Source organism: Desmodus rotundus, chromosome 11, assembly GCF_022682495.2.
Source record: "Desmodus rotundus isolate HL8 chromosome 11, HLdesRot8A.1, whole genome shotgun sequence".
Classification (NCBI taxonomy): Eukaryota; Metazoa; Chordata; class Mammalia; order Chiroptera; family Phyllostomidae; genus Desmodus; species Desmodus rotundus.
The window spans coordinates 83,976,865-84,003,350 of NC_071397.1; the positions used below are offsets into that span (position 1 = coordinate 83,976,865).

Here is a 26,486-nt window from a genome sequence, read left to right on the forward strand (position 1 = left end):
GATGAACTATTACAGAAGTGAAATAATTTGAGTGGTCTGGGGCAGCCATGAGGTAGAAGACCTGCAGTGTCCCCTCTGGCCATCTGAGTGGCATGGTGGCCGTGTACATAGCCCTGCGTCCCTAAGTGGGTTGAAGAGCCCTGTTGTGCTGCGTGGTCCCCAGCAGAGAGGAGGCAGGTGGCTGCCTGTTCTATTAGGAGTGAAGGTACTTCCCAGTGCTGACATCATTTCATCACTCTCAGAAAGAAGCATCAGAGCAAGAAACGGCGTATGTGGCTCGCCAGCTTTGAAGAACTGAGGGGACCACTATTCTTTGACTCACAACCTACTATGTTTTACTAAACCAGGGTAGGAAAACAGGTAGCATGGTGGGTTCTTGCTAAGGCTGGGTCACCCCACATCTGCCCCTTAGTTCCACGCACTTGAACCTTTGCCCAGATATTCCTCTGTCATGTCTCATGTTATAGATCAAAGGTACTGATCCTATAGGAAGCAATTTCTCCTAATAGGGTAATTATGCCAACACTGGAATATCTGTTTTTTTATATGAATAATAATTAAATGTTTTAGTTCTTACTTTGAGAGCTAGGTTGTAGATGGATTCATAACATCTTATTAATAGCACATGGACTTCTGATTTGAAATTATTCAGTGTCTACTAGGTTATGTTCTCCAAAATTCATTGTTGCTACATTTTGTTGCTACATTTGTAAACCAAAGTCATGTCTACATTACTATTCTAACAAATTGAAGCAATTCTGATCTGATTTCCAGTAAAGGTGAACCTCGAGATCAATTGTTAAATGCCCAAATCCCAATGAATGGCCCATTGACTGAGTCTTAAGTCTTTCTCTCTCCCCAGCAATGGGCACAGACTTCATCTTTGCCTCTGAAACATGCCTGTGAGTGTGATGTACTGCCACAGAGCTTGGGCTTGGGGACAGATACACTTGGGTGTACTATACATCTTGGTCAATTAGCAGCATGTGACCTTAATTAAACAAATTGCATATCCTCATTGAACCTCTCATCTGTAGAATGGCCCTACTGCTGTCCAGGAGTATTTGGGGTTCATGAGATGCCAGTAAAAACCACCACTCAGTTTCTTAAACCAGAAACTCAGGAGTCATCCTGGAGTCCTCTCTTTTCTCCCTGTAACCATCTTCAGTTCACTGCGTTGCCTGTGGATTTACATTGAAAACACAACTTTTATCCGTGTCCAGCTCTCTGTCACCACTGCCACCTCCCCGAGCCACGCCGTCATCGTAGCTTGTCCAGACTGCTGCAGTAGTCTCCTAACTGTCTTCTTGCATTCTCCTTCCCCTTTGGCTCATTTTCCATCCAGGAGCCAAATTTATCTTTTACAGATGCCAAGCAGCTCATGTCACTTTCTTAGCAAAAACTACCCGGTCCTTTCTCGTTATTTTTAGAATAAAATCCAAATTACTTTCCAAGCCTACAAAGCTGTACAACTTGGCCTCTGCTTTCCTCTCCAACATTATTTTGAAACTTTCTTCCACTGGGTCAACATGCTCTTGCTACCTTAACCTTTTATTTCTAAAGGATGTCAAGTTGGTTTCAGCATCAGGGCCTTTGTCGCTGCTACAGACATTGCTGCTGCAGACAACCTTCTCCTCCAGTAGAGCTCAGCCCAAGTCATCTCCTCTGGTCACCCAGTCCAAAGTAGGTCCCTTCCTTCTGCCCTTCTCAGTTCCTGCTTATTTCCCTCCTAGCACTTACTATTATCTGAACTTACCCTTCTTGTTTGTTTGCTTGTTAATTGCTTGTCTCTTTCCAGTTAGACTCTAATTTCTGTGATGGGTCATGACTTTCTCTGTCTTGCTTACCACTATACCCCATCACCCAGGATGGAGCTTAGCATATGACTGGCTCTGGGAAAAGATCTATTGAATGGATACATGATTATTTTATATAGAAAGCAGTTTAGGTACAGTGCTTCCTACTGGGCTGATCAATTTAGTCTCCAGGGAGCTCAGGCTCTTTTTCCATCAGCCTAGGGCTCTGTGACCATTCTCAAAGACAACTTCCTCAGGGACCCTCTGAGCCCAAGGCGGACTAGACAAGCACACTGACTCAGACGATAAGTACATATTCCTTTTCGCGTTTGTGTCGCTCCTCTGCTTCCTTCATCATTTCTTGCGCCTGCTCGAGTTTTGCATCCACCAGCTTCTGCTGCAGTTCTCTGTGTTTAAATATTTTGTCCAGATGCTAAGGAAAAAAGTGCACATATCAAGCATGATTTGTCATTGGTGCTGAAAAATGTAAAATAAAAATGTAATATTCATATAAACATATATTCTCCAGGTTTTAAGATTTAAAAAAGAAGGGAATAAATACATTGGCATCACTTATGGCTTTGTAGAAAAGCCATAAATTGGTGAAGTCCCCTGAATTTTGCCAGAATTCAGCAATTATCCCTCCAAAGGCCCCAACATTTTTTTTCTAAATTTGGTGACTATGAGATACAATCTAGTCATTATGCTAGCCCACACAGACAGTGACAATAATCGTGACGGCACCATCGCTCCGTATTTTGACTCTTTCTATGGATATAAACCCACCTTTAAGCACAACATTAACACAATTTATCATGGTGGATTCTCCTCCACATCCTCCTCATTCTTGCTTCAAGGGCATAAGAAATTCTGGGGTACCAGCATGTGGCCCCAAATCAGGTACTGAGGCAGAGCCCCCTGAGTCCAAAGCTAGTGGGCAAGACAAGGCCAGGGTCACAGATGAGTTGATATGCAACTATGCTGCTGTGTGACTCCACACCTTGACCTCTCCACCAGCTTGGTGAAGAGGAGCTTCCAATTCTATCCCAGTGTGGAGAGTTTCCTGGTCATTAGGAGGTCCCATCGGCAAGAGGACATGTGGAATTCTACCTGTGGGCCTTACTCAGTACCAGCCCCATCTACCAGTCCATTCCCATCTGAGATCTCTCTGAAGAGTATGGCTTTTTAGCGCCTTCCCTTTTACTTTGGTCCGAACCTTCACTCTAGAGCAGGGTTGATCTTCCTGATAAGATCAAATGTTCACATGGCATTTTGGCTTATTATGAAGAGTTTCTTGATGTGCCTAAGTGGTAGCACCATGTGCCATTGGCTCAGTTTTCTTAGCATGTTGCCGACAGATCACTTCAACTAAGTTATGTTACATTTTAAAATAGATTTAAAATTTGGGTGTAATGAAGAAAGAAATATGATATATCAAAATCCTGAAGGGACTTCTGGAGTCTTAAAAACATATCAAATATTAAAATATAATTTTGGAATCATGAAATAATCCTGATAGTCCCCTTAATGTAAACTATTGAAAGTAAAACTCTTCTGAGTTTTGAACCATGGGTGATTTAATCTCACAGTCTCAACTTTCCATCTGTAAAATACGGACAATATGTCATCTAGTGCATAAGATTGCAGAGACAATGAAATGACATATTATATGTATAGTGTTTAGCACATGGCCCAAACTAAACTCTGAATAATACCATGATAATTATAATTATTACATTATTAATACTAGTATTGACTCGTGGGGGTGTATAGAATACAGATCCTCAATGACATATTGATTCTTAAGAGGGTGTGTATGATATTTCTTGGCTCTGTAGAGAGCATTTAAAAAAGGCCAAGGATAACTGTACTCAGAGCCTACCACTTTCCATTTATTGCCTTTGCTTTGCGGTGATTCCAGTTTTGAAGACATTCCATATGACTTTCAGCCAGGTATTTTGCAATACCATCTGGGTTTTTTTTGGCTAGTAGAAGAAATCCAATCCTAAATATTAATCAGTTGAGAAGGCTGACCATAACTTTCTTATTAACCGCGTTCCCCACCTTCACAACCCGGGATCAGGAGCCGTACCCAGGACTTCTAAGTGCTTTGATGTGGTTCTTACCTCCTCTCTGAGCTCATACTGATCAATGATACTTTTCAGTTTCTCTGCAAGCTCTGTGTTCTCCTGACACAGCTTCATATTTCGCTCACTCTGCTGCTCAATCTGGGCCTGGATATCTGTCAGGGTACTCTGGAAATGATTTGTGATCTCCTTTCTTTTCTCTTCTTCCTCCCGTGCCCGCTGAAGGGTTTCCTCCTGCAAATAAAGAGCAACATCTTTTGTTATACCAGTTTACATGCACCCTGGGCTTACAGAATTCAGGGTTAGGTGCTTGAAAGGAGATTCGTGTGCAGGGGGAAGCAGGGTGGTTTTTCTCAGTTCTCTGGAGCTGTGGTGCTCAGCCCCCAAACCAGGGTGTGAGCAAAGGTTTCAATGGTGTATACACAGTCACTCAGAGCAGGTGCAGTGAGAGTCTAGACTCTGATAGCTGGTGACGAATAGGCTTGTTTTAACAATGACGGGTCTCCTGTGGAGTAAGTGAATTGCAGGGATTTCTAACAAACATGCAGTTACCCAGTTTTGATCCCTTGGCTGTGGCCTGGGAAAAAAGGCCACTCAGTTTTACTGATACATGAGACAGATCATGAGTTCCTTCGGTTGGTACAGAAAGAAGAATAGCTCTTATATTCCTCTATAAAAATTACGGGATGTGAAACATATAATTGTATTCCCCAAGTTTTGGAAATATAAGTGGTTATAATATAAACTTTTCCTTGTTAAGAAAAAACTTTAATCAAAAAGCTTGAAAAGGAAACCAAGATAGCTAGAGATCAATTACAGCAATCAAAAATGTAAGAGGACACCTTAGAAAATATGCTGGATATTTTATTTCTGAAGAATAATCATCCCATGTGACATGTAGGGTAATTGAAACATTCTATGTAGATTTTGAATTTGAAAGCAATATGAAGTTTCAAATCTTCTTTAACTCTAACATGAAACATCTAATTTCCCCTCTTCCCCTTTGTTAACATTTAAGAAGTAGAAATTAGGTTTTATGTGATTTCTGTTCTCTTTTCTTCTAAATCAAAAGTTTCCTTTCATTGCTAACTACTAACAATGCACCCACATTTCTCCCATATCTATATTGAGAATTGTTTGCTTTGTGATTATTCCTCTCATTCTTTCAGAATAAAAGGGTTTAATCTTGCTCCATCACACCAAAGATAGAGATGCTGCTGACAAGTGATACAGACATTTTAGGATTCCTTTCAGTTCTGATTAATTGTTGTTATAAAAGCTTCCTTCATTGTTGGCAAGTAAAATTATACTGCATTTAGTTCCCTACTGCTATCAAATTATGTAGCAAGATTTAAGAAAAAGAAGTGATGATTTAAACAGGAGTAATTGTGTAAATCTTTATTGTAATAGTAGAACAAGGTGATCAAAATAAAGCTGATGCTGAAAATATAAGCTCTGAAAATATTTTAATTTATTATTAGGTATTCTCTTTTCTCTACAGTATTAACATAGTTTTTAACTCTAATATGACTCCTGATATCAGAATTCTAATTTGTTCATGGTATAAACATTTCTTGAGTGACAGTATCTTAGGGATATTGTAGAAGATAGTTGTACTTCCTAATCTGAAGAAATTCACTATCTGAGATCTTACTTCCCTGAACTTTGTATGCTAATATGTATTATGCACATTCCACTAAAAATGATCATGGCCATTTGTTAAGAACAATTAAATATACATATGGTAGTGATTGTTTTGTCATTGCTCCTGATTAGCTTAGAAGCCAACAGATTCCTAGTCATAGCATTACAGACCACGATCCGAATGACATTGGCATTTATAACATTCCATCCATGAATGAGTAAGTCAATGGAAGAAGCATCTTGTGCTACTCAGTAACTCTTGAGTTTTTCACTGGCTACTGGACACAGAAAGAAGGTATAAATGTTATGAGGGCATTGAACACACGTCAGACCATCAGAGCATCCATTGCTGGCCCACAAAAGGGCATCTTGTATTTTACATTGAATTGTTTTTCTTTTTTTTTTGAAGTTTTTTTAATTGTATTTTTTCCATTACCATTTAGTCCCCTTATACTCAGCCCCTGCAATCACCATGCTGTTGTCCATGTCCATGAGTCCTTTCTCCTTTTTACTCAATCCCTCTACCCTCTGGCCCCAGAGCTGTCAGCCTGCTCTCTATCTATGAGTTTGTCTCTATTTTGCTTGTTACTTGAGTTTGTTTATTAGATTGCACATGTAAGTGAAATCAGATGGTATTTGTCTTTCTCTGACTGGCTAATTTCAGTTAGCATAATGTTCTCCAGATCCATCCATATCGTTTGCAAAGGGTAAAATTTTCTCCTTATCTATGGCTGAGTAGTACTCCATTGTGTAACGTCCCCTAGTTGTTTCACCCACTCACCTATTGACAGACACTTGGGCTGCTTCCATGTCTTGGAAATTGTATATAATGCTGCAATGAACATATGGGTGCTTTTGTTCTTTCAAACTAGTGTTTCAGGTTTCTTTGGATATATTTCCAGAAGTGGGATCACTGGGCCAAATGGCAGTTCCATTTTTAATGTTTTGAGATATCTCCATACTGCCTTCCACAGTGGCTGAATTGTTTTTCAATGAGAGAAAAATGAACCTAGCACAATCTTATAAAATTTGAGTCAACTGGTAAAAAAAATGCAATCATTTGAATGGTGTCTGAGATAAAATTTTCTTTATTAAGCACATTATTCAAAGTGAAAATTAATGCAGAGAAGATTGAATAACAAACTCTGAATACTTAAGAAAATAATCTTTGCAAGCATCATTGTTCATTTTAAAACTGGGGCTGTGCCTGGCACATGATCCATAGGTGTTCATTAAATTTTTTAAAATGAATCAATGAATTATTAATTTATGTATAGACATATGAGTACCTTTAACTAGATGATTCCTATAATCCTTTCCACATTAAGATTCTGTGAAATCCTGTGATAATAAATTGTACTTATTCCTGTACTAAAATCATGTTGCCTGAGACACTTATCCATTCATTCCTTACAGGGCAGTTCTTTTTCAGTATAATTTGAGGCTCAGATTTATTGCTTTGAATATATGCAGTATTTTGTTTAAATGAATCCATATCTCAGACTTTAACTGGTCTTTTTCTAAATTATTTTAAATTGTGAGATTTTTGGAGGGTTTTTTTTTTTGATTCACTGAAGAGTCAATTTGAATAAGGAATAGTAAAAGCTAAATTTTATGGTTGTGGAAAGAGCCTGCTATGCATTCTCCTTCGGTATCTTCCCAAGCTGCTGGCCCTTGGATTTTCCATATAGCTATACTTGGGCTGTTTCACTGGCATGGCCAGGGGAGCTTACACCATGCTGAGCCTTCTGCAGAGAGCAACTATAAACTCTGGGAAAGGAGTCAGAAACAACTACAGACTCTGGACAAGGTGTAGGGAACAACTACCTAATGACGCTGTGGAGCAAACAAAATCGGGCCGATTCTGGAGGGAAGTCTACACCTATAAAAAGGGAAGTATACACTATAAATTTCCCATTTTTACAGCTTTTAGCTTGAGGGAAGACTGCAATTGGCAGCTACATGGAATAGATAAAACTCTCATAGAAAACCTACTATCTTTCTGGTCTCAACATTAAGACTACAGAGTTCTGGGTCACCACAGCCACTGGAAGGTAGGGGGACTCCCAGGAAGGAGAGAGTCAGAGTGAGAACACCATAAAGTCTTTGCATAAACTCCGCCCAAATCTTTGACTGGCCCTGTACCACAAGTACACATGGTAGACTCAAAGCAGCCTAGTAAGAAAAAAAGAAATGAACTGAGATTTGGGTTGCTGCCCAAGAGAGAGAATTTGTAGTTTGACTCTATCCGAGTTTATTGCCTGCTTAAAAAAATATCCAATGGTTTTCAAGGAATATGCTAGAAACCATACTCTCCACAACATAACAGCCACAACATCAAGGATATAATCTGCAATGACATAGTAGAACCAGTAAATGTGACCCCTTCTAAAAAGATAACATAATCAGAGGAGGCCATAACAATCCAGATGTGGAATCTTCAGACTCAAATTTTAAAACAGGTATTGTAACTATGCTCATTGATATAAAGGAAAATATTGTCTCGATGAATGAAAAAAGTAGAAAAACTCAGGAGAGAAAAATTATAGGAAAGAATCAGATGGAAAGTGTAGAGGTAAAATTTATAAAATATAGAATTTAAATATCACTGGGGTGACCTAGAGCACAATAGACATTAGAGAGGAAAGAGTGAATATGAAGATAGACTGATGTAAATGATCTCATCTGAGAATGAAAGAGAAAAAGTTTGCTGAAAAACGTGAAGAGATTTGAGGACCTGTGGGGCGCTATCCAAAGGTCTAACACACATGGAATTAGAAACTTAGAAGGAAAGGAGAGACAATGGGGCAAAAACAATGTGAAGAAGTAATGGCTGAAACCTCCCCCAGATTTGGGTCAGTGAGATAAATTAAAGATTCAAGAAGCTCAGCAAATCCTAAGTAGGATAAATATGAAGAAAACTACACCTGGGCATAAAGCATTCAATGTCCTAAAAACCAAAGATCAATAGAAAAACCTTAAAAGTATCCAGAGGTAAATGACATATTACATACAGGGGAACAACTATTCAAATTATTGTTGATTTCCATTATTAAATTATGGAGGCCAGAATACAGAATGTATAAAAGGCTGAGATAAAGAAAGAAAAGGAAAACAACCTTGTTAGCCCAGAATTCTATACCTAATGAGTAGAGCTTTCAAAAATAAAAGCAAAATAAAAACAGTTTAAGGATAGAAAAAGAAGAGAACTAATTACCAGTAGACCTGTACTATAAGTAATACTAAAGGGATAAATGATAATGGAAAAAATACAAAAAAAATGCTACCAGAAATTTTTTAGGCTAAAGGGAATGATGCTAGACAGAAATGTAAAGCTTCAGAAGGAATAAAAAGCACCAGAGAGATAATTATCTGGGTAAATAAAAAAGACAGTTTGCTTTCAGTTTTTAAAGAAATATATGTGTGTGTATATATATGTATTATATATATATGCATGTATATATATGTTCAAAGTAAAAATTATTGCTTCGTGGGCTTTATAAATGTATGTACATGTAATACTTATAACAATTGTAGCTTAACGTTGGGGACAGTAAGTGGACCTATTTAGTTGCACTGTTTCTACATGTTTTATGAAACAGTATAGTATTAACTCTAGGTAGAATGTGAAAAGTTAAGAATGTATATTGTAATCATAGAGAAACAACTAAAAATGCAAAGAAGTATAATTAAAAATCCAAGATTTTTAAATTACAAAGGAATTAAAAATATTCAAATAATCCTAAGGAAAGCAGGCAAAACAACAGAAGAGAAAGCAGAGGTGACAAATAGTGAAGAAATAATAAAATGGTAGATGTATATCTAAGCATTCCAATAATTACATTACATGTTAATGGATTAGCATGCTAAATAAATGGCAGGTATTATAAGAATTCAAAACACAAAGTCCAACTATATACTGTCTATAATAGATGTATTTTAAATATAAAGATCCAGGTTGAGAGTAAGTGGATGGAAAGAGATACACCATGCAGCAATAAGAGTAAGAAAACTTGAGTGGCTGTATCGATACCGTATAGTATAACATCAGGATAAAGATTATTCCTGAAGCACATTTCATGGAGATAAAACAGTCAAGTTATCAAGGAGGCATAATCATAACTACGTGTATACATTATATTAGTACTTCAGAATACATAAAGCAGAAATGGATATAATTAAAAGAAGTAGACAATTCCACAATTCTATTAGGAGATTTTAAACATCCATCCCTTAAAAACTGATAGAACAACTAGACAAAAGTTCAGTAAGCACATAAATCATCTAGAGCTAATTGTTACATTACTTATGCAACATACACCTAACAGCTGAACTGACATTCTTTCCAAGTGCATATGGTATGGTCATCATGATGGGCTATAAAAATTAAGACTTCTAAAAAAATCCATGGATCAGACAAAAAATCAGAAGTTAAGAAATATATATTTTTTAAATTTTAACCCTGATTTTGTCACTTAAAATATGCATGACCTTGGACAACTAATTTGGATGGCTGGGTCTCAGTTTCTTCGATAAAAGGGAGATGTGAACCTTCATAAGGCTGTTTGAAGATTAAATAAAATAACACATGGAGCACAGTGAGCACAAGTCCTGGCATAGCAACAGCACTAGATTTCATTGTCCGTAACCGGGAGCCGTTCCTCAGGGTGTGTGTTTACCCACAGCCCCTGCCACTCCCATCATTCTGTCTTTGAATGCCGCCGAAACAGACCACGGCACATTACTCCACTCTTTAAATCTCTTTGTTGATAAATCTTCCCACTACATCAGATTCAATTCATCTCCTTATTATGGAGCGGTGAGAGCCAGGAGATGTGTGTAAACACAGAGTGCTATTCCTTGAACACAGATCTCGAGTTGGGAATGATGCTTCCCTTCCCAGGCCCCCATCTAACCTGGGTTTTGATTGTCCTGAGAGTGATGATTGAAGAGATGCCAGAGGTCCATCTCCTACAACTTGTAATTTGAGAGTTAGAGTTCAAGTTCATCATACTGGCCCCCCATTTCCCAGATATTAAAAGGCAATTTTTGAATATGAGGAGATATTATCCTATTCTATTTTTTCCTAATCGTACAAACTCGGCAATGATCTGAATCTCTCTGTTTCGTTACTTATTTCCTTTTAAACGCATGTAATAATAACTCTCTCCCAGGGATATTGGTGTCTAATTAATTCTTGTTTGTCAAAAGCTTCAGGATCTTCAGCTGGCAAGGGGATTGTGAACCCGAGCAGTATTATCTTGGAGAGCCCTGCATCTTGCTTCATTGAATGGAGCTAGTGTCTGTGTGTAATCAAATCAACCACACAACCAGAGGCTTACGCTGTAATTAATGAAACCCATGTAGACCGAATGAAGTGGTCAGTCTATTATTTTTAGATTGAATAATTAAGTCTGAAGAACTTCAGTGTTTTCTCAAGCAGCTTCTCTTTTCAAATGACTATTGACATTTTGGCTCTCAATTTTGCTTTCCTGTGTCAACTGGCGTTGTGTTAATTTATTTCATGTCATGCGTATTTCATTATCATATAAAAACGCTACATTTTTCCAAGTGTGTATTTAAAGAGTAGGATGAAGGCCTACGTTAAAAAACAAAACTAAACAAGCTCGACATAAGGGAAAGGTAAGGGGAGCGGCACACATTTAGCTGAGGGCCTGTTCTGCGTCCGATACCACACGGGCACAGTATGTATGTGCCTTCGTTTAATTTTTCTCCAACCACATGGTGGAATTAGCATAACCCCATTTTATGGATGAGGAAACAGGCTTGGGGAGGTAAAGTAATTTATTGAAGGTCACAAAAGAGCAAGTGGCAGGGCTAGTATTTGAGCCCAAGGCTCTCTGATTCTGAAACTCACGCTCTTCCCACGAGTGCCAGAGGCCTGTGTCTGTGCAGCGTGCAAGAAGATGTGTTGTGCGGGTCGTGGGGACACATACCTTCAGTGTCTTGTTGTGTCTCTGCAGCTCCCGACACAGACTCTCCAGTTTGCTTCGAGCGAGGATCGCCCTGCTGTGTTCGCTTTGTAACTGGTCCTTTTCTTTTTGGATTTGACCCTGCTTCTTTTGCAGGAGCTTTAGCGTCTTTTGCTCGGTGCGATGTTCATCCAGCTAGACAGGAGCATGCAAACGTGAAAGAAAATGGCAGAAATCTCTCTGAGTCAATAAGAAAGGAGCAAATGGGGGAAATGCTTAAAGATCACTCTGATGGTTTGGAAGTATGTTCTTTGCTGTTATCAGTGTCCTTGTGGAATCAGATGAAGCTCACCAGTGCTACCTTTGTGGCACTTGCAGACACGTTTTCATAGCACAATGTTTACACGTTTTTCCTTACCATCATCATTGTTACTGCTCTCTTCTTACTTTTGTCTTCTTTTTCATGGTCTAGAAAGTAGCTTTAGCTTCCTCGAGACTCTCTAGTGGTGCCAGTCAGCATTAGAAAGGCATGACTCATGCCTTGTAAACTTCCAGAAGCCGTATTATTAATGCTTTGCCCTGGGGCAGTGGTCAACAGAGTATCTGCTTGATTTACCTTTAGTTTCCAATACACTTTCTTAAAATATGCTTATTGCAACTATTTTTGAAAGTAGGAAAGAGAAAAGCAGCCTCCTGGTAAATAGAAGGTGAAATCAGTGGGTTGTGAGAAAGGGGGAGAAGAGCAAGTGCCCCTCGACTACCTGAGCATTGATGATTTGTCACCAAAGTTTCAGAAATGGCCACTGCACGATTTAACAGCGTAGTACAGTGTCTGTAACACGCCCTGCCCTCTGCCCACCGGTGCACCCTTCGTGCTTGTGGGGAGTAAGTCCTGACGGTGGTTTCTGCTGAGCACAGGTGGGGCTTCTTCTCACCCTCCTCCTGCAGCCATCACTGAAGTTGTATCAGGGACGGCATGGGACATGGAACCAGGGTACCCCCGGACTCCTCATCTCAGGGTGCTAGAGTTCTGGGGCTGGGTTGCCAGAGAGAACATAGAACCAGTTACATTTGAATTTCAAATAAATAAGGAATAACTTCTCAGAAAAGGTATACCCAAAGTATTGTATGAGACATACTTTTACTAAATAAATTTGCTGTTTGTTTACCTTAATTGAAAGGTTAACTGGGCATTTCATATTTTTATTTGCAAAATTTGGCAACATTTTAATGAAATTCTAGTCAGGTTGGGGCAGCTTGGGGGTTGGTCTTCAGAAGCCACCAGGGACTAGCACACGGGGGTGTGGATCACAGTCTGACAAGCAGTGTGGCCGCATGGAAGTGGCAGCCCTTTGTTCAGAGCCATTTCCTGGGCTGGGCTCAGTCCTACTGCCTGACTGGTGGGTAAGCCAGGTACGTACTTGTCGTAACAATGACCTTGTTGGCTAATGAAGAGGAAAGCCCTGGGAAGCCCCCTCCCCACCCCGCCCCATGCTTCAGGGCCGTAGTTATTCCTGGTGCCTCACAGAGCCTGAGGCAAATGGACATGCACGGCGTGAGTCCTGATGTGTGTCTCCGTCACCCTGTCTTGAAGAGGCATGCGTTCTTTCCACGAACAGGACTGTCACACTTTCCTCAGCTCACAAGTTATTTTACTCCTGCTGTGCTGAAATGTCTGTGATAAACCCTTGCCATATCAAGCTGGGGATATTCATACATGATATCCTATCTTCATATTTATAGGCAATTTTTTAATCATTAGTGAGAATTAGCATTGGGAAAAACTAGGTCCATATTACTATAAATATTGATTAAAATTGATAGCCTTCTTGATGTTCAATTGGAAAGCCAATGATATTTTATTATATATTTTTCATGCTCACCTCCTGTTCCTAGGATACATGAGGGCCTTTCATTTGGTACCATGTTTATTGGATAGAGTGAAACATCTCATGCTTATGTTTAGACTTGACAGACCTATTGGCCTTGCTTGAAATTTATATGTTGTTATTATGGTGATTGCCTTTACGGTTTAGACTTTGCTTTTTGAAGATTGAACCATATGTCACGGTTTCTCAGCCTCAGCACTATTGACATTTGGGACAGATGATTTTTTGTTGTGGGGCCGTCCTGTGCATTGAGGGCTGTTTAGCAGCAATCCTGACCCCTCCCCGTCTCCCAATTGTGACATCCAAAATATCTCCAGACAGATACAGCCTGTTGTCCCGTGGTAGGCAAAACTGCCCCCTTTGGAGAAACAGCGCCCCATCTGATTTATCTGAGCGTCAGGAGGAGGATGCTGTATGTGTATCTCGTAAGTTGGAAGAGAGAGAATCTGTGCTTGCTCATCAACCATTTAATGTTGTAGTTTATACAAGATCACACATATCTGAAATTTAGCTAGGTCTGTCTTGCTTTGCTCTAAATAAAAACCCTCAACTCTCTGATAATTTCTTATTTTAGAGTGTGGCTAATCTTGTATAATTACTTCAGACTTCTGTGAATGCATATGGGGTTTCTTAATGAATGAAAACAAACATGTTGCATTTGCGTCAACTTTAGACAGATGCTGGCTTTGTGATTTAATAATGCACTTAGACACAGTACTGCACCATTGTAAAAGGCATAGAGGGTTTTTATCTGCAGGTTCTCTTGTTCTCTCTTTTGTATTACTAAGTTAAAAAAGCAACGTTAGTCCCAAGAACTAAATTAGAATAGTATTAGTGATGTTGTCATAACTACATTAAAATTGAGGACATTCGCAAAAAATATTTCTGCTAGCTCATTTCTTAATTTAGTCATGAGGTGTCCTTATTTGTTAATGCACTTATCTTTATTTATTAATAAATACTATAGTAGGTAATATTGCAAAACTCTGAATCTGTAAGGATCAGTGAGCTGGAGAGGCAGTCTGATTCACAGCTTTGAATTTGATGATTTATTCTATGCTACCACATATTTCAGACAGTTTCTATATTAATATTCAAATCAGTGAGCAGGGAAATAGGTTTTTGTCTCCAAGTAAAAGACTGAAATTTCTCATAACATTTTCTTTCTGGAAAGGACATGAAATGGGTTTTTTTTTTTTTCAGTCAGTTTTCTCTTATTTTTTTTTAAATAGCATGATCTTTGGGGCTTTAAAGTTTATTAGGCATGATACACATGTCAAAGTTTAGTAAGTAAGGCTTGAACTCAGTAGGATGCTTGGAAAAAGAACTTCTGTGGGGATGACTGCTTGGGTAGGTGGGTGAGTAGGTGCAGGGAGCTCCCTGAGACCAGGGTGAGTGGAGTGGAGAAGTGATTCTTCTTCCATGTATTGCCGTGGGGCTGCAGCCCCATCAATGGCTTCCTGAGTGGGTCTAGAGTGATGCCCAGTCCAGCCAAGTATGGGGCATAGTGTTAGAAACTAAACATGAATGGCCCAGTATGAATAGGTACCTTGAAGGGGCAAAGGGGAAATGATATGGAAAATATTCAAAAGAACAGGATGGATAGATGAGAACGGGAGCCATATACTTTTGAAAAATATTATTTTTGACACCTAACTTATTTTATGGCATTGAAATTGTTCATAGATAGTTAATAGCCAAAGTTCAATAAGTTGCAATATACTTGATACACTGATACTTACTTTATAAATTTCTACCATTCTTTTGGAAAGCAATATGGCCACAAAAAATAGGCATTCATAATGTTTGGTCTAGTAATCCCAATTCTGGAACTTTCCCCTAATATCATAAAAAAGAGAGAGCAGGAACAAATCAAATGCCTGGTGATGTTCACTGCAGCAAACAGTGGAAGGAATCTTAAGTGTCCCCCAAATTAGAGAACCAGTAGATATGGCCACTTAATGGAAAACGACAACCCTTTTACAAAATATTATGATGACTTATAAACTATGTGGGAACATATCTGTGCTATAAGCCAAAATACCAGAGTCCAAATTACAGTTGACCCTTGAAGAACATGGATTTGAATTGTGTGGTTCCACTTATACATAGATTTTTTTCAATACATATATGTAGTTCTATAAATGTATTTTCTTACCCTTATGAGTTTTTAATAACATTCTTTTCTCCAGCTTATGTTATTGTAAGAATACAGTACATTACACACACACACACACACACACACACACAAATATGTGTTAATTGACTGTTGGTTATTGGTAAGGCTTCTGGTCCACAGTAGGCTGTTAGCAGTTAAGTCTTTGGCAAGTAAGTTGTATTCAGATTTTTAACTGTGCAAGGGGTTGGGGCCCTAAACCCTGTGTTGTTCTAGGGTCAACTGTGTATGTACCTCATGATGGAATTATAATAAATGGTATTGCTGCATATATAGCAGAACTTGAAAGGGAGATGGACAAATTAAAGTTTGTATTTTAGATTATGGGATTAGAGAAATTTTTCCTTGCATCGTGTATTCAGCATTTTTCTTATACCATTGTGATGTGGTTAATATAACCAAAAACAATTAAAAAGTATTGTTGCCAGAGTTAGGTCACTGGGGGCTTCCGAATAGCTGTGGGTCTACCGAATAGATGGTTTAGTATAGCAGGATGCGTTGAGATAAACGAAAGAAAAGAAAAAACATTATAAGACTGAAGTTAGAGTGAAAGGGAAGAAAACCAGTCACTCATTAAATTCTACTCCATCAACAGGGATAAGATGTAACTGGGGACCTGAGGGGTTTGTGGGCCTGAAGCTTATTCAGTTTTGGAGGCCCTCTTTTTAAAATAAACAAAAATAAAATAAAATAAATAAAAAGCAACAAAATCAAGAAAAGAGAACTATGTCCAGGGCAGAGGGGCCCACGGCAGTGAGAGGCCATGACTCTTCTTCCACTCCTTTGGCTTCCAGGTAAATCTGCCCATGGATGCAGGCCAACCTCCCGCCTGGAGGAACTGGTCAGCTATGTGTGGACGTAAGTTTCATTCTGTCACTGCTTCTCTAGAAGAAGTAAATTAAATTTTTTAAGAAAAGAAGCAGAAGTCAGAGAGAAGCACATGGCCTAGCTTCACTTGAGAGGATGCCACCTCTCAGCTGTGGGCTTCACACACCCCAGGGTAGTCCACAGACCTCTGATGTCACTCCTTTAGCAAGTGTTTATGAGGGTTCATTGAAACTAGACGTGCTGGCTTCACTGACTGCTCCCTTTCTCCCAGCTTGCCCATTGGTGAGGAAACAATGCACATCACGTGTTCTCTGATGCCTGGGAGTGGCTTCCCTTCCTCCTAGCGGCCCTGACTAATTGAGAGGGAAGACTGAATGGGGAAGACCCAGCACTGGGCACGATACAGTCCACATCAAACACTTTGTCATGTGGGGGAGAGGAGGAGGTGTAGAGTAAAGAAAATAAATGAATGAATAACTATCTAACTAAAAGGCATCAAGACCCAATGAGAATGTGTCACAAACTGAGGGAGTGAGATTAACTCAACCCTTTGCCTTCTTCCAAAACCTGGGCACACAATGGAGTGAAAGTTTATGTTGAGCATATATCTGTTCTATTACAAAGCCAAAAAGAACTTTAAAATATCCAGAATTTTCAATAATCTATAATTCTATCAGCCAAATTATACCCATACTCGAAGGTGGAGTAGACGCCAACACTATCCTCTTTCCCCCTTCTGTTGTTGTTCAGTTTTTCTGTTTCTTTTTCCTTTAAAAAAAATTCTGCTTTTATGAATTCTAGCTTTGGCCTGTCTGAACTAACCAGTCATGGTCTATAATGATGTACCCAAAAAACTAAGAGCCTCCTTTCTCAGCTCTAACCAGAGCCTGAACATTTCTGACAAAAAGAGGGAATCAAAGATCTTACCAATTCAGCGTACTTCTTGAATAAAAAATCAAGCTTTTCTTCAGGTGTTTGCAACTTGTTCAGATTTTGCATTAGCAGGTTGGCTTCTTTGCCTTAAAAGAAAACAAAAACCGTAAAGATTTTTTTAAAAGAAAGTGTTGAATTTGAAGTCAGATGATACAGGCTAGAATCTCTCAGATTGTCCATTGGCTAGTTACTACCCACCCCTCACTAAGCTACTTGACCTATATGAGCCTTAAATATAATTTTCTTTTCCTGTAAGAAGGGATGACACCTGCCTTACAGAATAAGTGGGGATTCGTTTAGAAGTTTGTGAAAGTATGTGATACAGTCTCAGGCTCATGGTAGATTCTCAACAGAACAGTAGTTCCCAAGAACCCATTCTTGTTACTCCCCTCCCCATAGTCTAAATATTCAAAAGAATTTTAAGTATTTTGAAAATATTCAAAGGAATGAAAAACACTGACTTTATGAAAGAATAAATCAACCATTTCCTCATGTTAACTAATTTTTTTAAAGTAGCAACTTGACAGTTTGGTCTGTCCTTTTTACTTTATGAAAAAAAATTTTTTTGGTGTTGCTGTTCTTTTAGTACCTTTCTTCTCTTTTGAGGGGAAACCGATTCTCTTGTTTCTGTGCATAAGCCCATTCCATGAGTTTTAGGTGGAAATAACTCTGATCATATATCCTACCAAACAGAGAATAAAATCAATAGATGGAGAAAATGGACCCACGGCCCACAGGATCTTGTCCAGGCCTTTGTGTGTCTCTGTGGTTGCTAGTCTGGCCTTCCTAGGCGCCCCCTTCTTCCTCTCAGGCCTTAATCTCTGTTGGCAGTTTCACTTCTGTTCCCAGTTGGAGTTTATGCTACGTTTAAGAACTCATCTGTTCGTGATTATTTGATGGTAATCCTCGGATTCTTTCTTTTCCCCCTCATTGTTCTTCGTTTTGTCTTCTTCAGCTCAAACTGCTCAGTTTGCCTTTCTGAGGTGCCCAGAAATCTTGTCTTTAAGTAGCCATTGGGCTGAGTACTGGGAGGGAGGGGCGGGACCCTGAGGCCTACCTGTACCACTGAGCCTATCTTTTCAAAAGTCTGATCAGGATGGATCAGACTGCCAAACACTCTGTCTAATCAGAGTAGGGAGGTCAAGCTGCGTAGTAGAACCCATGTTTCCTGGTATAAATCTGCGTAAGGATATTAACAACTCAGACAACCTTGCCTTCAAGAACAGGCATTTCCTGTTTGTTGGAATTTTTGCTTTTATCTTGGATAGGTCGATAAATCATGGAATTAAGATTGCTAGATAAAATACAGGACATGGGATATAGTTGTTCTAAAAAATTTATGTATTGTTTATCCTAAATTAAAAATTTCCTGGGCATCCTTTGTTTTTATTTGCTAAATCTGATTACTCTAATGGCTTCAAAACACTTTAGCACTAGAAAGAACTTCAAAGGCGCACAGACAACTGGTTAATTTTAGAGATAAGAACCGAAGGCCCAGAGAGCCTGGAGTTACATGATTAGTTATGGCAGAGCCAAGGCTTGAATCCAAAGTTTGTCTACTTGCTCTAAATCACTTCACTCCCATGTGGAATTTTGATGCCAGGGAAACCAAGAGAAATAAAAGGAAAGCTTTTTGGGGAAAAAAATTACCTCATCTCTAACAGCTGGTTTTGTCTATCTTTGCCCAGTGAGTCAGTTCTCATTAGAGACATGGCCTAAGACGGGAGAAGGTAGGCATGAGAGGTGCCCCACTAGCTCTCTAGTTATGGCCTGGAGTAACATGCTGCCTTTAAACTGATCACCGGTGCTGCTTCACCCCCACCCTGCGTGGGCTTGAGTTATTTCTCCAGCATAGGGATGAATTTGCATGGTGCTGGCCAGGCCAACCCTTCACACTTGTCTTTAGTCTGTGGAAGGTGCCCACATGAAGACTGCTGTCCTGAGTTAGTGTCGTCTGTTAAAGGTAAGGCACTGTACTACTATCCGATTAGGTCCAGGATCCAGTACAGTGTTCGGTCCGTGATAAGTGCTCAGTAAATGTTGGCAATGATGGAACAAAACAAAGCCAACCAGTACACGCTAGCAGCATGTCAATCAAATGCAGAGTCTGGAAGACAGCTGTGTAATTGACTAGAGGAAAGATGGTCTTCCTGTCACATGTGACATTTAGTGTATGCTGGGATACCTCCCAGTGTGAACACTGACACGTAAAACCATTACACGTCTTGTTTGTGGGAGATAGAAGCACTTGAGTGAGTCCCATAGCTCTTTTTCTCCCCCACATTAAGTATCTTTTCTACTTTTTTCTTTGACTATGAGAAGAGGGGTTTTTTTTGTTTTTGTTTTTGATCATTGCACTCCCTGAAGTCTCTTCCCCTATGCTGTCATTTTGTATAGAAGATTAACATTCAGAAGCATCAATCTATCCTTCAAAAGTGATTTCTCCTGTCAACAAAAAAATCCAAAAAATTGGAAACAGGCATGTGCAGAATTCATAAACTTGTGACACCAAAGAACTTAGTTTTTAACCTTCCATTGATCTTGCTGGACTGGAGTGGTGTGTGGGATTATCATAGAGCAGTGGAATAGACAGAGAGATATGCTCATCTTCTGTGAAAGGGTGTAATTATAGTTCCATAGAAACAGCATCATTTGGTGACAGTGTTGGACACAAAAGGACAAATTCCTTTATTCGGGTACATCTATTGAGAGGGGGTCATCTGCCTTATTCCCAATGTGTCATTCTAAAGCAACGTGATTGTGAGTTTAGTCATAAAGAAAGCAAGGGGCAGATCTGAAGTCCTCATTAAAGCTGGGCAAGGTATATGGTGACATACGGCCCCCACTCCGCATAATGCTCAGTTTGCTTGTAAGTCTACACGAAAGTAAAACCACCCATGCAGCAAGAACAACCATGTCACAAATGGCTGTGGCTTTTAGCACCGTTGTAGACTGAAGGGGTGTTGCAATGCAAAAGAATTATTTGCACATCAAAGAAACTGAAAACCTTAAACTAAGACATTGAAATTAGCTATAGATATGTTGACTGGGATTTTTCTTGAACTTTTAGCATAGTGATGACTATTTATACAAAGTTTGGTGACAAATGATATAGATTTAATGAGTGTTCAAAACTATGCTTTTTCTTCAAAATGACCTTTTAGAACTTTGGGGCTAAAATAGGGTCACGGATACACATGTGCACCTTCCTGTCTTCTCCCTTCCCGATTTCTGAGAGGGGTGGGAAAAGCTGAAAGCAGGAACAGACTTTGAATGTTCTTTTCCAATGTTAGACTCAGAATCATATTTCAATATTACCCTTGTTTTCTTTCCAACATAATTTAAAGATAATGAGTGTAATACAAATAATTCCTGGGAGCCTGTAGATATCGTTTAAGGGAAATATGTATGTATATATGTAGATAGGAAGGACGGTAGAGCAAAATTCACACCGGGCTCCAGTTGGGGGCCCTGGGTTCTAGAACCAACTCTGCATAGTTAATCCCAGTTGAGTAACTTCTTTTACTGATTCTTAAACTCACTGGATCTCATTTTTCCTGTGCATAAAATTATTGGGTAGGCTAAATGGATTCTGAGTTCGGCCTCTAAGATTTTGATTCTTGAAATAGCTTTAACTATTTTTAGCTTGGTTTAGATAAAAACAATAAAAAGCAACATTGTTTGGCTGGCATATATGTTTACCTCAAATGTTTTGGTCCACTTTTAAAATTTATAAAGATTCTCTCACCCCTCACTGTTACCTCTCATAGTCATGGTTTTTGTTTGCTTTAGTTGGTTTCATTAACTATATCAGTTTTGCAAATACTGCTTTCCCTGTATTTTCTAGTCACATAGTTTTCCATTCAGCTGACATTTTATTTCTCTTGTATTTTAGTGGCCTTTTTATATGTAATTGGAACTTTGGCTTCTTACTCATTTGGAGAGTGGACCTGGACTTCTTATTAGGTTGGTTGACGATGTGTTTAAACTACTAGTAATTTCTTGGCTGTAACTATAAAGAAAAATTTCTTAAAAAGAAAAAAATCTTTAAGAGTCATATTGGGAAGATTATTCCAGGAAAAATAAAATAAAGCCAAGCTTATAATAAAAAAGAAACACATTAGAAAGAGCAATAAGAAATGAATATATCCTTTCCCAACTCAGCTCAGAAGGGAGTACGAATTATTTTGCTTGAGACATATTTCTCTCTTTCCTTCCACCTCCTTCTCTAAACACTCTTCTGCTTTAAGAATCTGGCCCGCGTTTTAGTGGCCCTCTGAATCTACTCATGAACCTTTTAGTCTCGGCTGATTCTTCTTTTCCATGAAGGTATCTGGGCTCCTACCATCTCTTCCAGAAAATCTAGCATTTGTTTCAAAGCTGCAGTTTATTTGCCTCTCAAAGTGAAACCAGAAATCAAGTTAAAATGGATGAAACAGACCACCTGGGAAAGTGACCATTCTAAGGCAAAGTAAGTAAATGGCTGAAGACATTTCAGAATCCCAGTGTGCTAGTCAAGGTACCCTTCAGAAGGTAGAACTGAAACTCTTGAACTAGAAAAATGGAACACATTATGTGAGCTAAGTAAATACTTCTGAACTAATATACTATTTTTTTATTTTTATACATATTTGGTTCTGCAATATTAATGTCTTCAGGTTTTCCCCTTTCTTTCCTTATGACTAATCTTACAATCACACAACTAGCTGAATAATATATTTTTTTCAGTCTTTAAAACTCAAAACCCTCTAGGATTTGCCCTGACTAGTGTGGCTCAGTCAGTTGGAATGTCTTCCTGTAAACCAAAAGGTCATAGGTTTGATTCCCAGTCAGGGAACAAGCCCAGCTGGGGCACATGAAAGAGGCAGCTAATTGATGTTTCTCTCTCTCAGCGATGTTTTTCTCCCTCTCTTCCTTCCTTTCCCTCTCTCTAGAATCAATAAAAGGAAAAAAAAAATACCAACCGTCTAGGCTTCAATTTTCCCATCTATGATAAGTGGTTTGACTAAATAGACCCTGAGCTCAGAGTGGACCTGTGGATCAGCTCTGCTTTTCCCTCGGGCTTGTGCTTCAAACTGGTTTGCTACTCAATCAGTTATCAACCTAAATATCAGAAAGCATATTATATTTTATCAGTTTTGGGCTTATTATAGTGTGGATCTTGTGCAGCCCAGATAATATTAGCAGAGAATGTTAGTAAAACACTTGTGAGCCTGGAGGATGGAGGGAGGGAAGCAAGGGGGGACTTTAGACGTTAACAGGACATGTCGCGGTGCTCTCTAACAGGGAGTCTGTTCTTGTTCCTCTCACTTCAGGTGCCGAGGAGGAAGTGCATCCTAAAGAGACAGGTAGTGGACTCTGCACACTGAGGAGGCAGAGTGTTGGATGTGGGAGGACATGCAGGAAAAATAAGTCCTGGGTGCCTGCGCTGTAGAGACATTTTCTAAATACGCAGAGGTGTTCTGTGAAAGAAGGGTATTTTGGTCCAATAAATTTAGGAAGTATAAGTCATGCCCATCACTATTGGAGATTTTCGTTGTTGTATATTAAATTAAAGGTCAGAGAATTCTGGCAGTAGGATAATTGTAACTTGGTCTAAAATCTCAAATATCCCAAAGTTGGAAAGTTTCGGGTTAGAAAGTCAGAACATGTCGGCATCTTAAAAATACCAATAAAGCAAAAAATTTCTGATAAACGTGCAGTAACTAAAACCTCATCTGTGATCAAATACATAAGTGAAATCTAAGGATATGTATGTGGGTATGGGTAGAATGACTTAATAAATTCTGTAGAAGGTCCAGATAGATTTTAAAAGAAGATCACAGCTGGCACTTTCTATTTTCTCTAAAGGGTAGGGGAAACGTTTTCAGAAGCACTGGGACCATGGCTTCTACAATCTGTGTCAAAATTACCCAGGGTGCCTTGGCCCTAATCCAGACCTACCAATTCTGAATCTCTGTGCTAAGAAGTAGCATTTTTGACAAATTGTGTATTTGATTCCAATGCTTAGTTAAGTTGGAAAACCACTCATTTAGATAATAGTGCAGAGCCATTTAATTGAAAAATGGCCAAGAAGCCTATTAAAATCACTTGTAGACAACTGAAATAATATTTAAAGTGGTGGTTAGGTATTTAGATTAGCCTTAAGTGTTGTTTTAACTCCTGTTGTAGCTGGGATAGTACAGCGGTTGGAAGAACATGGGGTGGTACTCAGAGGAATGGTGCGGAGGGTCAGCAGCGTGGGCGCCTATCATTAGAGCTGCCCCACCTGTGCAGTCCGACTCACAGACATTGGCTCTGACCAAACACTATCAATCAAAATTTGGTAATTTGTGGACAGTGGTAGAATTAGAGCTGTGGAATTTGTTCTCAAGTTTTAAAAATTATTTGGTAACTAAGAGGTTCATGTAGATCTTGAAATAATTCATAAACAGAATAGAAACCGAGCTTGGCCATCTTTAACTTTACTCTTACTTTCTTCATATCGGTCCTCTCAGTACAACTCATACGAATTCCTGTGCAGACGTGGTTTTAGAGTGATAAAGTGAAAGAACTTTCTTGGCTGGGAACACTTGAAACCATTCGTCTCTGCATGATTTTGTATTGTCTTATGGGAAGTTTTTGTTAAGGGACTCTCTTGAGATGCCTTGGAATAAGGAGGAAAACCAGCTCTGTAACACAGATCAGCTTTGTTCTCCTTCCCAAAGTGCTAAACCACCAGAGTAATTCCAACCTTGCACACTGCAACTAGATGTCATCTGGGTTAATCTTTTTGCTGGGTGGGTCAAATAGGCCATTGGAACCTGTCTCTTAGCCCTTTTTGAAAGCATTGCCAGCCATGAATGGATTTTAAGCATCAGTGTGATGTCCTGTGCCAGCACAGACATATTTTTGAGTTTATAGATAATCTGTTATTGGAGTCCGAACCCAGTTCTGATTCTAACACTCACAATCTTTCTTTACTCTGCCTTGTGATCTTCAGAAACAGGTATGATGTGACCACTGTTCTTGTTAGATTCTCCATGCAGCTTGGAAGGCAGATATGTAAACAAATGTTTGCTGCAGGAAATTTAATAAAAAACTAAAGAAGGCAATGCAGACCCTACCCGGGCATGTCAGGGACTGAATCACATAGGAGGTGGTATTAGGAGTGAGTGTTTGAGTGAAACTCACCAAGGAACACAGGCAGAGGGTCATTCACATGCAAAGTAACACACTTTCATTCCTAGCTAAAACAGTAATTCTCTCACCTTTCTTTCACAACATTTAAGGCTAATAATTCTCTCACCTTTCCCTCATGCCTCTCTTAACAATTTTCCTTTGCCTGTTCTAGCACGTAGCTTATGTAATAATTAGTTTACATGTCGGTTTTTCTCTCTATACCTAGAGCTCCTTGACTAAAAGGCCATAACCACTTATTTATCTTTGTGTACTTAGCTCAGGGCCTCATAAAGACGAGACATTAATAAGTATCTGCTGAACCAATGAAATAATGAGAGTAAGAATATTTTCTGCAATTGTCGACATTCTGAAACTGACGCATGTCTGAAGATCTTTGTTAAGTAAAAAATATTTTGTACAGTAATGGCACATCCTACTAAGTGGTCTAGCTGACAATCATTGCACATGTACAAGACAATGCCAACACTCACATTTTGTTTAAATCCAAATGCCACTAGCTTTGCTTTAAATAATTTTCCTTTTATTCAGCCATTTATCTTGACAACAAATATTTCCGGAGCTCCTACCATGTGCCACCCATTGTCCTAGACGCCAGGCCTCTGATGATGCCCAGTATGTACACAGTCCCTGCCCTTGAAACAAGAGCTAGCGGGGGAGATACCTATTAACCAAATAATCACAAAATAAATGCACACTTTTAAATGCTGACATATGCTAGGAAGCAAAGATATATAGTACCGACATAAACAGAGAAGAGTAAGACTTCATCTATAGTTGGGCTAAGAAAATGCCATTTGAGTTGTGAGCTAAATGATGAGGTGAGTGACCAAATTGCTGAACTGGGGGAATGGGTAGGCACATCGAGGTAGAGAAAATAGGATGTAAGCAGGCCCTGCGGCAGGTTTAAAGAACTGAAAGCGATCAGAATGACTAGTTATTAGGCAGCAGTGACAGTGGTGGTGATAGGGACAGAGTGTTCAGGAAGGGGATGTTGTGGGGTAGAGTGGTGTGAGATAAAGCTAGAAAGAATGGTTTGGGTTAGACTATTAGTGCCTGGAAGACTGTTGAGAATTCTGGTCTTTGTTTTAAGAACAATGGGAAGCCATTGAGGGCAGAGGGGAAGTGGGTAACCTGTGGAAAGTTCACTTTAGCTCTGTTGAGGGAAAGCAGCTGGGGACAAGAATAGCAGGAGTGTGTAGGAAGCCCTGAAGGAAGCTGCTGAGTAATAATCTAAATATGAGATGTGTCTTTTAGTAAAGGTTGGATCCTTTTACTTTTGAACTAATTCAAAGAAAAATCGTAACATAGAACACAACTACTTGCCTAATCCTTTTAGGATTTTCTTTTCCAATTTTTGCTCTTTATTGCTGATAGGCTCTTTGGCTGTGGGTGGCTCTCCAGAAGTGGTGGGTTCTCTCTCAACCTCTTCAGTGACTTCCTCACAGTCCCCGTCCTCGTGGTCAGCAGGTTCTGTGTTCTCAGGCTGCTCCTTGGCCTTGGTGGAGCTCTCTTTGCCTGCAGTGCGGGCAGCAGACCCATACGTGTTAATGATGTCTTCCAGTTGTCTATTCAACTCTTCAGAGATGTCATGAACCCCTGATTCAGGTTTCACCTCTGCCTCCTTCAGTGGTGCTTGGAGTGGGGATGAGGAGTCTTGATGCCCTTGCTTCTGCAGGCCGTTCTGACTGGGTGATGGTGAACCATCCCCCGGAGGTGTTGACGGTGGTTCTCCCGAGAGCTGTACAGAGTGGTTAGCCTCCATACTGCGAGCGGTACCTAGTGACAAGCGCAGCGGGTTTTCTGTAGTTAACCCAGTTACATGTAAATGATAAGGATATCCCCAAATGAGCACCTGCTAATTACAGTTTCTAACACAGAGTGAATGTACTTTCACAAACCATCAATATTGCAATTGGATAGGTAGGAATCGTGGGAAGCCATTTTTCCAAATCAGGTCATACTATTAGATTTTTGGTTTTGGTCTTTAAATTCCAGTAGTATCTCCTGTTATTGATATT

General features: G+C 39.4%; 1 protein-coding gene across 1 annotated transcript in view; it reads right to left on the reverse strand.

The window, feature by feature from the left end:
- The window catches only part of TXLNB (taxilin beta), a 43,558-nt gene that overhangs the window by 14,698 nt on the left and 2,374 nt on the right, over positions 1-26,486 (reverse strand). The window contains exons 2-6 of the mRNA XM_024552200.3: positions 25,792-26,244; positions 17,281-17,372; positions 11,485-11,655; positions 3,923-4,117; positions 2,110-2,229 (exon numbers count right to left, since the gene is read on the reverse strand). Coding sequence (XP_024407968.2) covers positions 2,110-2,229; positions 3,923-4,117; positions 11,485-11,655; positions 17,281-17,372; positions 25,792-26,230 — 1,017 coding nt within the window. The 5' untranslated portion in view covers positions 26,231-26,244. The remainder of the gene's footprint in view (positions 1-2,109; positions 2,230-3,922; positions 4,118-11,484; positions 11,656-17,280; positions 17,373-25,791; positions 26,245-26,486) is intronic.